Here is a 15,483-nt window from a genome sequence, read left to right as displayed (position 1 = left end):
TCGGGCATCACCTGGAGGATTGTATCATCAATGAGGTACGTCCGCAACTGTCGAGGTCCATCATCACCCTCCTCCTCCTCATCGGAGGCCACAGCTATGACCACCGGGTCTAACGGCTCTGTCGGTGGGAGGTGTTCAGGAGCCGGAATCTTCATCCAGCTCATGCCCCACACCCTCCAAGCTAGGCTTCCATCAGCTAAAGTTCTCAACCATTTCAATTCGAGGTAGTAGTCTCGGTATATCGTAGGCATCGGTGTAGCCAGAGGAACATACTCGGAAGAATCCTCAAAGGTGGTTAGCTTTTCAGCTAACCGAGTGGCGATAGCGCTACAACTCAAGTACCGGAAAGTGGCAGTAGCCATCAAAGCAAGGCTAGCGCAGACTATGGCAGGAGCATTAAAGACCACCCTCTCAGTCCGCTCCGGGTTGAGGTAAGACATCAGAAGCAACATCTCATGATTGTTCAGTTTACTGATATCCGGTCTATCATAAAGGAGGTTCGAAAGCAAACGAAGAAAGATCCTCAAGGTAACATGCTGAACATCATTAATCAGCATATTGCTTGAGGTGGGAGCTGGCTTTCCGGTAAGGCAAGGCATTAGGCGGCATACACCGCACTCAGCAGGAATATCAGTGATAGAATCCTTGGGAGTCTTGGCCAACCCAAGGTGAGACGCGAAAAGGTCCATGGTCAACAAGAAACTTGTGTTCATCAAACGAAACTCAACGGTTTGGGCAGCTGGGTCGTAACTAAACGAGGTCATAAACTCCAGGGTAAGAAAAGGGTAGTAATGTTTCCTCAGCCGGTACAACCCCGTAAATCCCAAAGTCTCAAATATGTGACGGACATCCGTCTCTATTCCCAAATCAGTCAGAAGTGCGGTATCCACACAACGGGTAGGCCTCATTTTGCGTTTTTGCAACGCCACAAAACGCTCCCTTTGTTTAAAGTCCACAAACACAACCGTAGGGTACTCCGGTACCGCGGGTACTACGGGTCCACTACCTTCCCCATGCTCGGGCTGTGAAGCCCTCCCCCTCTTGCTCTGTCGGGTCCCTATGTTCAGTCTCGGCATCTATTTCAGCATATGGTTTAAACAAAACTTGTATAGACATGTAAAGCACATAATTCACACAATTGAACTTTGAAGACTCAGCTAGGTACACACTTTCACTAACAAGTTCCCAATTTGGTATATAATTTCAGTAACTCAGACAATCTCTATAGTTGTGAAAAGCTTAGCATGATAAGCATGGTTTACTCCACCAATTCTGACATTCTAGCATGATTCAAATGCTACTCTATATACATACTTGATAACATGTGAGATATCCGTACATGCTCATAGAAAGGTAATTTTGAACATATCATCATCAACCTTCAATATTAGAAACAAACAACTCAAGTAGACTTGTCAGACGGTCTCTACAGCTGCAATGATTTTGACATATTCGCCATCAGTTAACATCACCATTATCATATTGAAGTTTAGCCCTTACTTTAACAATCATATCCAACACCAAATTTCAAGTATAAAAAACGAATTTCAATTTGGGGCACTTTTGAGACGGAGTTTTAAGGCAAGTTTTAAAGTGAGAATTACTAAAATCCAACTTTCAACATGGTATATACAACATGTAGTACTCAATTTCATCATCCAACATGTAGAAAACAATCAAACAAAATTTTTGATTTTGTAACCCTAGAAAACTTCGGCCCCCAAATTGGAAATTTCTAGCCTATTTTACAGCAATTAATCACCAACATTCATGAAAGGAAAGCATGTGAATTATATTACAACAATTTAAAGCAATAATTCGCCCATATGAATCGAAAATTTCAGATTACACTATCATTCTAACAAATTCAATGTAATAAAACATATGGATAAGGGAGAAAATCATACCTTGATTAGATAAAGAAAGTAAAAGAATGAAATTAACAAGCAAATAACCCAACTAATCACCACCAATACTAGAAGAGAGGAGAGTTTTGTTAGAGGTTTATGGCTAGGGTTCGAAATTAAGAAGAAAGAATGAGAAGAATAAGAGGAAATAAGGGTTTTAAGAAACCTGTAAAAGGCTCTGTACTGTAGCCTACTCGATCGAGTGCCTAGGGTACTCGATCGAGTGCCCTCTACTCAATCGAGTAGGTGCTGTTTCGTCGAGTATCTGCAGAAAATTTCCACATCCCGACGTCATAGCTTCCTAACTAGATCGAGTGAGGTCTACTCGGTCTAGTAAGCACTCGCATTCGATCAAGTAAGGTTGAGTACTCGGTCAGAAATACGAGATAAATCGAAGATTCCTGCAAAAACAATATTGCGTGTCGATTCCAAACTAAGTTCGGAATTCGCCACTAATTATTACAGTTACTCATGTATTACCATTACTACTCAAGCGTATTATACCGTCTCAACAAATAGGGTTTATGTCATATTAACAAATTCACCCAACTCGGTTTACCTGCTATCGAGTCATTTATATACACTATTATATTACCATATCATACTTAAACTCATCTTACTACATTACTAGCAAATTCGTGCTCACCTCAACATGAAACATATAATTAGCGATAAATCATTCTTTCATATGTTGTTCAAATGTATATTCTACATAGTAAATTAAAGCTTAGCATGTTCCAGTTCCAATATAAGCAAATTATTCCACACAATTAAACACCACGCAAGCGGAAAGTTTCAATCATTGAGCATTGTATACACGCATTATTAACTACCAATTCTCGTACTATATCTCAAAACCTCCTTAACTATCATCATTATAGCTACGGTAGAAATTATAAACTCATATAGGTTCGCTATTGCTAACAATTTAAAGTAAACACCAACACGTCCACCTTTCATACTACAGCATACACTCCCGCACTTTCACGCATTTCTATTAAATAAACTCTTGTCACGTTTCTCATAATCATCATACAAGCTCACAAATCATGCCAAATCTTCACTATACACAATCCAAACGCAACTACTATACCCACTTTTGCGTTAGCAAGGTCTCGACCACAAATATCTCCGACACAATTAACATACACATTTCATACATACACACGGACTCCACATTCCCATATCCTGTGACTGGCTTAAGTACCATGGGGCCAAGATTTTGAAATGAGGGCGCCTACTCACCCAAAATCTAGCATCAGCTGGGGCTCCCATCACACATACAACAGGTTTATTTTATTAGACTCGCTATATTCATTAAGTTCATTTATTACACATTCCAAAATCGTCGCTCTGATACCACTTTGTAACACCCCCATATCCAGAGGAGCCTTAATTAGGCCTTCCTTAGCATATAAAGGCGTTACCATCTCGGTTACCCGAGGACAGTAATAATCAAATGTCGATAAAAGAACGATTATGTTATATTACAAGTGATTTAAAACCAACTGACGATATAAAAGATACAACTCAAAAGCTGCTCGCTATTACTATCAAATCTCTTGAACACTCATCCCTGCCCGGACTCTAGCTATCAACGACATCAACACCTGCTAAGACAGACTGCTCACCATAAGGGATCACGGCAGACACATAAAACAACAAAACAACCACACAAGGTCAGTACTGAGATAAGACATGACAATACCAACAACAACTATCAACACAACACAACACAATCAATCACACACACAAGCACACCCACTCCAATCAATCTCCGTCACCGACTGTCCACTGGACCAGCCCTGCCGGTGGAGGACCGCAGCCGTACCCACCAAATCCCCGCTCATCATACCGAGTGATAACCCTGTCCCATTAATGTGAACAGCCTCTCCCGTGGCGGGTTCCACGGAGGGCAAAACTAGGGCGTGAAGCCACTCCCGCAAGTGACTCCACTCAGCCGAGAACGCATCTCGAGAACCAGAGACAAACAATCACAGACAGTTGCAACACAACACAACCAACAAACTGTATATACCGACTGACCACCGTACACATACTGCCACACAAACACAACCACAATACAACTACAACGACCGACTCACTAGACCACCTATAGAGACTGAGTAGGCGAACCTACCTTTTAGCAACTGCAACCACTCCATGCCAACATACGAAACATCCGGCAATCAAGCAACACCTATAACCATAACACAATCATCTATCACTACCAAGCAAACCCTAATTGCAAAGACAAGGATACGGATGATGATGACGACATACCTACAAGAAGAAACCCGGCAAAAGACCGCTACCCGACTCAAGTTACGCTCTCCTAAGGCACAAGAACCTTCAAAGGCTTCCATGGAGGTTATATGGTGAAGGGAAGGGAAGGAGGTGACCTAAGGGTCTGAAGAAATGAGGTGGAAATGGTTTGCGAATTTAACAAAACGCGATTATAAACCCTCGCTGAAAACCCGTTACTCGATCGAGTGTCCCACATACTCGATCGAGTGCCACCCTACTCGATCGAGTATCCAAGCTACTCGATCGAGTAGCCTCTACTCTATCGAGTACCACGCACAACTCACAACCCAAGGTAACTTGGCATGCACTTCTAAGGATTATTACCGCTCCCAAGGTCAGTCAACGCTGGTCAAAGGGTCTCTAAAAGGGCGGGTATTACAATGCCTCCACCGGTGGAACTACAGGTCCACTGCTTGACTCACCCATCTCAAGTTGGACATTAGGACGGGTCCTCTTGTTGGGTAGGCCTCTGGTTTTCACCATGCTGCAAGGAAATAATCTTTAACAAAGAGATTGACACACCAACACTTACCGCAAAAGACGGACTGTTTTTCAATGGTAAACAAATTTTGTGACGAACTTTTACGACAAATTTTATCAGAAAATTTACCAAATACTTTACTCATTACATCGTTACCAGCTTCAAGTTGTCTCAAACCAAATGTTAATCAACAAAACAGAGGGTATTTCATTTTTAGCAAACCCTAGATTTCACAATCCAATTTTAAACTATGAAATTGCTTAAACAATGGCATACTCGAGGTTTATATACAATTAAATCCGAGAAACAACAAGGTGAAGGCCCAATTTCAGTTAGTTATGATGAAAATTCGATTTATTGAGAAAACCATACATAACTTTGAAAACAAAGGAAGGAAATTGAGTCAAAACCTTACCTTAAATTGGTTTATGGGAAGTGAGGACAAGTAGACTACCAAGAATTCACCCAAAAGCTTGAGAAAGAAAGGGTATGGAGTTTTAGAGAGAAGCAGATGAGAAGATGGGAGGCGGAAATAAGGAAGAATGGGACGAAAATAGGATTTTTGTATAACCCGCTTAAGTCCTGATAAAGCAGAACTCGGTCGAGTATTGGGAATACTCGGCCGAGTGTCAACTACTCGGTCGAGTATTCCTCTTGCTCGATTGACTTTTCAAGGACAGTAGCGATTTTAATTGTCACAAATTAGACACTCGGTCGAGTACCTTCATACTCGGTCGAGTATCGTCTACTCGGTCGAGTACAAATTTCTACTCGGTCGAGTTTTCAAAAAAATGAAGACGGAATTGAATTTTTTTTGTTCCTGCAAAATAAATAGCATAGTTCGGAGTTCCGTGCAATCGACTCATCACTGTTAGAGCTTATCCTACTACATAAACATACATCCACCCGAATTTTGTACATCCATTACCAATTCGATCATCATTTCTACCTTCATTCCTCACTTTGCTATGAAACGATTACATTACACCTTTAAGCATACGTAGCAATTTAATTACTATACCTGCAAGGTTTAGCTCCTATACTACATCATCACACATCCCGCTAATCACAAGGTATACACCTTAACCACATTTATAAGACATCAATCATCACACAACGCAACCAACGTCAAACAAATTAATTGACTTACCTCTGGTCACACATTGCATCAATCCAATCACCCATTCTAAACTTTTCCACACACACCTTGACACACATTATCATAAACACAGATGCACACGACAACCATCACTAAGCAATCAACGACTCTTACTTGCTACCCCTTTTTCCCGTGTCTGGCTTAAGTTCGATGGGGCCATGATTTCAAAATGAGGGCGCCTACTCACCCAAAATCTAGCATCGGCTGAGGCTCCCAGTGCACATACACCAGGTTCATTTTAATTGACACCCTACATTCATTAGATTCATTAGTTCAGGTTCCAAAATCGTCGGCTCTGATATCACTTTGTAACACCCCCGTACACCAGAATGCCTTACCAAGGACCATCCCCGTGTCTGAAGGTGTCACCATCTCGGTTTCCCGAGGAAGTAGATCAAATCGGACAACAAAAGAACATTTACATTGCATTAATGTGTTTATACAACATAACTCTGTATACATCCCTCTATAAAGATAAGAACTACTACACTCGTGTTACAACACTTCTAGACCAGTAGCGTGATGACTCGATCCTCCAATCCTAGCAGCCACAAGCAATAGTACCTGCTAAGCCAGCTGCTCACCATCCCCAAATGGATCACCGCAGATACCACAAAACAACACGGGGTCAGTACCGACTAATCAAACGTAAAGCAAATAAACCATGTAACCAGATGATCATCCTTTAACCCAGTCTCCCGATCTCACACAGTAACCGACTACACACTGAAGTGTGTAGCCCTGCCAGATTACCCATCGCAACAGGTAATCCTCGCCGCCAGTGGGTGACCGCAGCCCATCCCACCTAGTCCAGCTCATCAACGAGAGACTAACAATCCATGTCCCTTAATGTTCACATCCCCTCCCGTGGCGGGTTCCACGGAGGGCGAACTAGGGTGTGAAGCCACTCCCGCAAGTAACTTCACCACAAACACAGCACACACAGCATCACAGCTGTCACAACATCTCCACACCAACACCGTCACAACAACACCAGGACAGCGATGATCAGCAGATAACAATAATTATGAAACAATAATAATCTCAATCAATTAACAGTACTGAGTAGGGAAAGCCTACCTCGTCACAAACCATGAAAGATATCCATACACAGCCAAGCAGGACTATAATATGCATCCTACAATGATAATCACTTCCTATTACACAACTATCCTCAAGAAACTACCCAAAAGAGACACAAGGCAAAGACTTACCTAACAACGCGCAGCGACGGTGACATAGACGACAACCACGCACGCCATCCTTCCTAAGCGAATCCCGTCCTTCCCATGGTAGAGGTTTAGGCTATATACATGAGAGTGTGTAGAGATGGGGTGATAGGAGAGGGAGGTAGGCTAGTGTTAGAGAAAGTGGAACTGCTGAGGAAATGGGAAATGAAATGAATCTCGCGAACTTGCGTTTTATATTATCGCGTCGACAGCAGCCATACTCGGTCGAGTACTGGAGTACTCGGTCGAGTAGGCTCTACTCGGTCGAGTATAGGTGATACTCGGCCGAGTAGCCTCTAATAGGTTAAGTAAGCAATCCTATAATGCTCATGTTATAAGCCTGATCCCTCACCCATTCATCCCTACTGCATGTCTTGGTCAACAGGGTTGGTCAACAGAGTCTTTGAATATCCTGGGTATTATAAGGTTCTTGAGTCGAGACACTCGATCGAGTCGGTGGGGCACTCGATCGAGTGGCGTCAACTTGATCGAGTGGCCTCAACTCGATCGAGTGGCCTCAACTCGATCGAGTGGGTTTTGGGACTCGATCGAATGAGTTTTATACAGGTCGTATGCGTGTTTTGGGTTATAGTATGAGTGTTTATGTCTACCTTTTCTTATATAGTTACAAGATGCCGCCAAAGAAAACCGCCTTGTATGCTAGAGCTAAGAGTATGACGGTTGATGACATAGTAACGATGTTGGAGCACCAAGATGCTCTTACGGAAGCTTTGAAGAGAGTGGGAAAGAAGAAGGAGGTTGATCACTCCAAGATCAGTATCCACATATCTAGGTTCAGCCCGAAAGAGTATAAGAGAACCGGGGCGCCAATTCTTCTGGATAATTGGCACAGGGAGATGGAGAATATCCTGGAGTTGGTGCACTGCCCGGATGAGTTGAAAGTGGAACAAGCTACGTTCTACTTGAGGGAAGCAGCAGGTGAGTGGTGGGATAAGGTCAAAGTATGTGCTAGGGAGATGTACATGAAGCAGAGACTACCTGCAATACCTTAGGATGAGTTCAGGAGAGCCATGAGACGTGTGTTTGTGCCGGAACATGTGAGGAGTAAGCTGAGGGAGGAGTTCGATGAGTTTAAGATGACATCTGATATGACGGTGACTGAGTACTACCATAAGTTTAATGAGAAGTCCAGATACGCTGAGGATATAGGGCTGAGTGAGGAGAATCTGGCTTTGAGGTTTGAGAAGGGGTTGACCCCCAAGATCATGGAGAAGCTACCGGTGGGAGTCCTTACAGATGTAAAGGAAGTTTATAAGTGAGCTGGGAGGGCTGAGAGATTAGTTGAGATGACCAAAGAGAGAGGTGCTGAGAAGAGGAAAGCTGAGAGCGAAAGGGGTGGTCAGTCCGATTATAAGAAGAGTAATCATAATCAGGCGAGAGCATATTCTACTGGTTCAAGGTTTAGTTCTGGGGCTTCATATAGGCGTGACCGAGGGAGTGGTAGTAGTAGTTGGGGTATGACCTGTTTTAACTGTGGCGGTGTGGGCCACAAGAGACATGAGTGCACCAGTGCGATGAGTGGGGGTTTCTAGAGACCATCACAAGGGAGCTTTTCACAGGGTTCTGCACAGAGTTATGCTAGTAACAGGCCGGCTGGGTCATGGAACAACATAGGAGATCAGAACAACAACGGTGGCGGTAACCGCAATGGCGGTAATTCTTATCAGAAACCAGCTACGAACACCAACAACAACCACGGGTCGGGTGTTAAGCCGACTACCTCAGCTAGTATTTTCCAGGGAGGTGGGCAGAAGACCAGTGGCAAGCTGTTTATGATGGAGAAGAAAACAGCTGAGGACGATGCTCACGTTATCACCGGTACATTTCTTGTTAATGGTGTTTATACCTTTGTTTTGTTTGATTCGAGAGCGTCACAGTCGTTTGTATCATCGAGTCATGTTAAAAGGTTGGGTTTGAGTGTGTATGAGTCTGTAAGAGAGGAAGTTTTTATACCTTCGGGTGAGTCTGTATCTTGTGGGAGGGAGTATAGAGGTGTATCCTTGATAGTTGGGCAAGTTGATCTACCAGTAGACTTGCTAGAATTTCCTTTAGACGGTTTTGAGATGATAATCGGGATGGATTGGTTGGGAAAGTACAAAGCTAAGATAGATTGTCATCAAAAGAAAGTTTCTCTGAGAGGTCCTAAGGGGATTAGTGTGTCTTATCGTGGGTTTGTTGTCAAACCCAAAGTTAAGTTGATTGCAGTAGTGACCTTGAAGTCCTATCTGAGGAAAGGGTGCTCGTTGATCTTGTGCCATGTGAGGGATCACAGAGTGGAGAGTCCGACAGTTGAGCAGATACCAGTTGTTTTCTAGATGTCTTTCCAGAGGAGATTCCGGGGTTGCCACCAAAGAGGGAGATAGATTTCAGTGTTGAGCTGAAATCGAGGACGGGGCCAATCTCTAAAGCACCGTACCTGATGGGTCCTAAGGAGTTGGAGGAGCTAAGGAAGCAGTTGGATGATCTGATTGAGAGGGGATACATTAGACCTAGTGTATCACCGTGGGGAGCACCAGTTTTGTTTGTGAAAAAGAAAGATGGGAGCTTGAGGTTTTGCATAGACTATAGGGAGCTGAACAGAGTGACAGTGAAGAACATGTATCCTTTTCCAAGGATAGATGACTTGTTTGATCAGTTTGAGTGATGCAGTAGTCTTTTCTAAGATTGATTTGAGGTCGGGTTACCATCAGGTGAAGATTAGAGAGGAGGACATACCAAAGACAGCTTTCACATCAAGGTATGGTCATTATGAGTATGTGGTGATGCCGTTTGGGTTATCTAATACACCAACTGTGTTTATGGATTTGATGAACCGGGTCTTCAGTCAGTTCTTGGACAAGTTTGTGGTGGTTTTCATAGATGACATCTTAGTCTTTTCTAAGACTAGGGAGGAGCACGAGGAGCATCTGAGGATTGTGTTGCAGACTTTGAGGGAACATGAGTTGTATGCAAAGTTGTCCAAGTGTGAGTTCTGGTTATAGGAAGTTGGTTTTCTGGGGCATGTGATTTCAAAGAAAGGGGTAGCTGTGGATCCTGCAAAGATTGAAGCAGTTACCAATTGGGAAGCACCAAAGAATATAGCTGAGATCAAGAGTTTCTTGGGTTTAGCAGGGTATTATCGACGGTTGGTGAAAGATTTCTCCAAGATTGCTAGACCTATGGCAGCTTTGATGAGGAAAAAGAACAGGTTTCGTTGGGATGAAAGTTGTGAGACGGCGTTCCAAACATTAAAGGAGCGTTTGACCACAGCTTCAATATTAGCCTTGCCTGAAGGGAGCGAGAACTTTGAGGTGTATACGGATGCTTCAAAGAATGGATTGGGTTGTGTGTTGATGCAGAATGGGGCGATCTAGAGTTGGGTGCAGTTGTGTTTGCTCTTAAGATTTGGAGACATTACCTATATGGGGCGACCTTTAAGGTATTTTCAGATCACAAGAGTCTCAAATACATCTTCACTCAAAAGGAGTTGAACATGAGACAGAGGAGGTGGATGGAGTTGATTGGTGATTACGACATGGATATTATCTACCATGAAGGAAAAGCCAATGTTGTTGCAGATGCTTTGAGCAGGAAGAGTGTACATTCTCTATGCACAGCTATATCTTTGATGAGATTGAGAGATGAGGTGGGGAAGTTCGGGATACATATGATCCAGAAAGGGGATGCTATGGGAGATTTGACAGTGCAACCAGACCTTTATGATGATATTCGCGATAAACAGATGTTGGATCCCAAGATAGTAGAGTGGAGAGCTGGAGTAGAGAAAGGGACAATGTCTAGATTCTCTACTCATACAGATGGTAGTCTGAGGTTCGATGGTTGGTGGTGTGTTCCTAATGATGAGGAACTTAAAAAGATGATCATGATAGAGGCTCATTGCACACCATACTCGGTACATCCAGTCGGTGACAAGCTATACAAGGATTTGAAAAAGACTTTCTGGTGGCCTGGGATGAAGAAAGAAACAGATGAGTGCGTGGCTCGTTGCGTGACATGTCAGAAAGCGAAAGAGGGGCAGCGACGACCACAAGGTAAGATTCAATCTCTTGAGGTACTTGAGTGGAAGTGGGAGTCCATTCCTATGGATTTTATCGTGGGATTACCGAAGAGTCAACAGGGTAACAACATGATATGGGTTATAGTGGATCGACTGACCAAGTCAGCTTATTTTGTGCCAATGAAAGATACATGGTCTAAGGCACAGTTGGCTATGGCTTATCGGGAGAATATGGTGAGATTTTATGGACTGCCTAAAGATATAGTGTCTGACAGAGATTCGAGATTTATCTCATGGTTTTGGAAAGAGTTGCAGGAGTCTTTGGGAACTATCTTGAAGATGAGTACAACATTTTATCCTATGACAGATGGCCAGACGGAGAGGACCATCAAGACTCTAGAGGATATGTTGCGACCTTGTGTTATGGATTTTGGTGGTAGCTGGGAATAGAGGTTAGATTTGATTGAGTTTTCTTACAACAACAGCTATCACACCAGTATTGGCATGGTGCCATTTGAGGCTTTCTATGGGAGGAGATGTAGGAGTCTGATTTGTTGGGACGATAGTGCTGAGGCAGTGGTTTTAGGACCAGAGATGGTACATGAGATGGTGGAGCATATTAAGCTGATCAGACAGACGATGAGAGCAGTCCAAGATTGACAAAAGAGTTATGCTGATCTACATCGACGGGATATAGAGTTTCAGGTGGGGGAGAAGGTTCTTTTGAAAGTGTCTCCTATGCGTGGAGTGATGAGGTTTGGTAAGAAAGAGAAGTTAAGCCAGAAGTTCATAGGATCGTATGAGATCTTAGACCGTGTGGGTGAGGTTGCTTATCAGTTGGCTTTACCGTCTGCTTTGGATAGGGTACATAATGTGTTTCATGTATCTCAGTTGCGGAAGTATGTTAGTGATCCGTCACATGTGTTAGAGGTAGAGAACATAGAGCTGGATGAGTCATTGTCTTATCTTGAGGTGTCTAAACAGATTCTTGACAAAAAGGTTAGGAAAACTAGACATGGTGAGACAGTGTTGCTTAAGTTTCTTTGGTCTAATCATGAGGTTGAGGAGGCTACATGGGAGGCAGAAGAGGTTATGAGGGAGCTGTAACCGTCTCTTTTTGATCAGGTATGTATGTTTACGGGGACGTAACCTTGTTTCTTTTAGGGGGATAGGAGATGGTCGCGAAGAGTTTTTACATGTTTTTATGTGGATTTTAATATAGTTAATAGTTGTTTGAGTCGGGTTGAGTTTGGTTTGGTAAGTATGTTTCGGAGATTATGTTGAGTTTTGTTTTTGTTGTTGTGTCGGGAGAGTGTTAGTGTGTTTTTGTTTTGTTGTGGTTTGAACTTCGGGGACGAAGTTCTTTTTAAGGAGGGAAGACTGTAATACTACGGTTTTATGAGTCTTTGGGTACTCTATCGAGTGGTGCTTACTCTGTTGAGTAAGTATGTTTTGTATACGAATCAGTAGTCTGCCTGTAGGGTACTCGATCGAGTAGCCTTTGCACTCGATCGAGTAAGTGGCACTCGATCGAGTACGTGACTTACTCGATCGAGTAAGTCGGGTTACGGGTGTTATTTGACGGGTTTTTTTAATAACACGGATTAATATATAACAAGTTTCATCATCTTCTTTAAACACTTTAACAAAACCTAATTCACCGTTAAGAGAGATTTCAAGTTACGTTGCATTGTTATTCCACATTATTAGCAAATCCCGGAGCTAGAGGTGTCGGTTTCCTTCGTTCTTTATACCTTTGTGATCCTTACGTCAAGGGTAAATTCTACGTATCATTTTTATAGCATTTGGTTAAAGTTGGTTAAACCCTAATTTGGGGAGTTTGGGGTTTTTATGATTGTATGGTTAAGGTAGTAATTGTATGAATGTATGTATATGAGGAGGGTTTGTAGAAGAGAGGTTTTGAGACAGCTGCTAGATCGTCTGATTCTGTGATTGCATTCCAGGTAGGGTTTCCCTACTCAGTATTAATTACATGATGTATTTGGTGGTTTCATTGTGATTATTGTTAAAGTATATTGTTGGTGGTTGTGACGGTTGTTGGTTATATTGTTGGTTGTATTATTGATTAATATCGTTGATTGTTGTTGTATCTGTCTGTGGTCTTCGAGGTGCATCCCTGGCTGAGTGGAGTCACTTGCGGGAGTGGCTTCACGCCCTTGATTCGCATTCTGTGGAACCCGCCACAGGAGGGATGTGCACATTAATGAACATGGATTTATCGCTCGATGGAGATGAGCGGGGCTTAGGTGGGAACGGCTGCGGTCCCCCACTGGCGGTGTGGAGTACCTGTTGCGATGGGTACTCTGGCAGGACTACACACTTTAGTGTGTAGTCAGTTGTGTGGAGATTGGTGATGGAGACTGGGGATTGATGTGTTGATTGAGCTGTTTGGCATTTGCTTTCTATTGGTTTGTATCGTGTAATTAGTACTGACCCCGTTAAATTGTTTTAAAAACTGTGGTGATCCATTCGGGGATGGTGAGAAGTTGTTGAGCAGGTTTGATATGATGCATATGGGCTAGTTGGGATGAGTCATCACCTACAGTTAGAAGAGTCTTCCGCTGTGTCAGACAAAGTCCTTTAGTTATTCAGTTTTGTTAGTAGACAGTTTTGGATTGGTTGTATTTCATTTGACAGTTTTGGTTTGAGACATATAATCACTTCAACTATATTTACTTTTAAAATACGTTTCTTTATTGTCTTTTGATTTATCATTGCCTCGAGTAACCGAGATGGTGACGTCCCTATACTTGAGTGGTCCTGGTAAGACACTTGGAGTATGGGGGTGTCACACCCATAGTATGTGCAAGTTTCTTTACCTTTACTATCTCAGTACCATCACAAAAATTACCAATGGCGTCAATAACATCCAGAACGATGGAAAATAAAGCAAACACACTCAAAATGGTTTTAAAGTGAGATCCCCAACGAGTATCATCCGGTCTATTTAAACCATTTTCTTGATTTAAGCCACTCACTGATGCAATTTCACCCATTTGTAATGCTTTCTCAATATGTTCCGCTTGTTTATCTCTAAGTATTTCTTTACGTTTAGGTGAAGATGCAATCACATTTAGTAAAATAGCAAGTGAATCAAAAAGTTCACTACAATCAACATTTTTCTTAGCCACTGCAATAAGAGTTAGCTGGAGTTGGTGAGCAAAAAAATGAACATAATAAGCACATAGAGACTCATTCAAGATTAAACTTTTAAGACCGTTAATAGAACCTCGCATATTGCTAGCACTATCGTAACCTTGACCTCTAACACTCGACAAAGTAAGAGAATTCTCAAGAAGCAGTTATTGTATTGCAGCTTTAAGTGTTAAAGAAGTAGTGTTACCCACATGCACAATACCCAAGAACCTCTCTACAACCGCTCCTCTTTTATCAACATATCGCAAGCAAAGAGCCATTTGCTCTTTATATGATATATCAGCCGACTCATCTGCAAGAATACCAAAAAAGCCACTATCTAACTCTTCAATAATTTTTTTGGTTGTCTCTTTTGCAAAAACACTTATGATATCCCTTTGAATATCATGGGAGGTAAGTGTACAATTTCCAGGTGCTTTTAATACGGGAGCTCTAGGCGTATTTTTGTCACGCTTGGTAAATATTTTCACAAGTTCAAGATAATTTCCTTGGTTCAATGATTTTCCACTTCCATCATGACCACGAGAGGCCAATCCTTGTAAACAAATAAATCTCAATGCTTCAATTGAATTTTTAACCGAATGCGATATTCACTTTTAGCTCCATTTGTAAACTTTTCAAAGCAACAAGCTATAGAGGACTTCTGTTTGTTGTATACAACAAATTCTTCATAGCATTGTTATGAGCGCTCACATGATTACCAACATTGTAACACCCCGTAAATTCGAAGACCTTTATTATATTTTAAAAGTAATATTTTAATCTATTTTAATTTAATATTAATTTATTTGAAATAAAATCTATTTGATAAAATATAATCTTATTTTATTTTGAAGAAATGTAATTATTTTTGATGGTTTAGAAATGTTTAAAAGTGATTTAAACTATATTTAAACCTTTTCCTTTGATAAAATAGATTTCGGATAAAAGTTGTAAAATCGGGATTTTCCCATTTCTTATGGTCGTTGAGTAAACGAGTTTGGATATTGGGCATATGAGTACTTAATCTTTTAGTAAAATCGTGTTTAAGAACTTTAATTTTCTCGGAAATCGCATTCGACGAATATTTCTAATTTCTGTCGAAACGAACCAAAACGTAAACAATTGAAACTCACCCAAACACCCTACCCAAAACCATGCACCCTCCATCCTCCATGGGTCTCCTCTTCATCTTTCATTTCCTCAATTCTCATTCTATCACTTCC

The 15,483-nt window shown here is 41.9% G+C and overlaps 2 protein-coding genes across 2 annotated transcripts; both read right to left on the bottom strand.

The window, feature by feature from the left end:
• Window positions 1–4,589: 4,589 nt before the first annotated feature.
• LOC141631090 (uncharacterized) lies at window positions 4,590–14,358 on the bottom strand. Its single transcript, XM_074443810.1, has 3 exons — window positions 13,942–14,358; window positions 5,846–5,901; window positions 4,590–4,698 (listed from the first exon to the last, which is right to left on the bottom strand). The coding sequence occupies exons 1-3, from the start codon at window positions 14,356–14,358 to the stop codon at window positions 4,590–4,592; spliced, it is 582 nt and encodes a 193-aa protein (XP_074299911.1).
• Window positions 14,359–14,424: 66 nt separating this feature from the next.
• Window positions 14,425–14,884, bottom strand: LOC141631089 (uncharacterized). The gene is made up of 2 exons (XM_074443809.1): window positions 14,857–14,884; window positions 14,425–14,813 (listed from the first exon to the last, which is right to left on the bottom strand). The coding sequence occupies exons 1-2, from the start codon at window positions 14,882–14,884 to the stop codon at window positions 14,425–14,427; spliced, it is 417 nt and encodes a 138-aa protein (XP_074299910.1).
• Between the last annotated feature and the right edge of the window lie 599 nt (window positions 14,885–15,483).

Source organism: Silene latifolia, chromosome Y (assembly GCF_048544455.1).
Source record: "Silene latifolia isolate original U9 population chromosome Y, ASM4854445v1, whole genome shotgun sequence".
Classification (NCBI taxonomy): Eukaryota; Viridiplantae; Streptophyta; class Magnoliopsida; order Caryophyllales; family Caryophyllaceae; genus Silene; species Silene latifolia.
This window is presented reverse-complemented; position numbering and strand designations above follow the sequence as displayed.

Excerpts from the sequence above, each read along its gene's own strand:
- LOC141631090 (XM_074443810.1), bottom strand. The coding sequence starts at position 14,358 with ATGCGAGGTTCTATTAACGGTCTTAAAAGTTTAATCTTGAATGAGTCT. Across the intron at positions 5,902-13,941 it reads ATGGTACTGAGATAGTAAAG|GTGTGTGTGGAAAAGTTTAG; the intron begins GTAAAGAAACTT and ends ATGTGTGTCAAG. Across the intron at positions 4,699-5,845 it reads GATGCAATGTGTGACCAGAG|CATGGTGAAAACCAGAGGCC; the intron begins GTAAGTCAATTA and ends ATTTCCTTGCAG.
- LOC141631089 (XM_074443809.1), bottom strand. The coding sequence starts at position 14,884 with ATGGAGCTAAAAGTGAATATCGCATTCG. Across the intron at positions 14,814-14,856 it reads AAAAGTGAATATCGCATTCG|GATTGGCCTCTCGTGGTCAT; the intron begins GTTAAAAATTCA and ends TTTGTTTACAAG.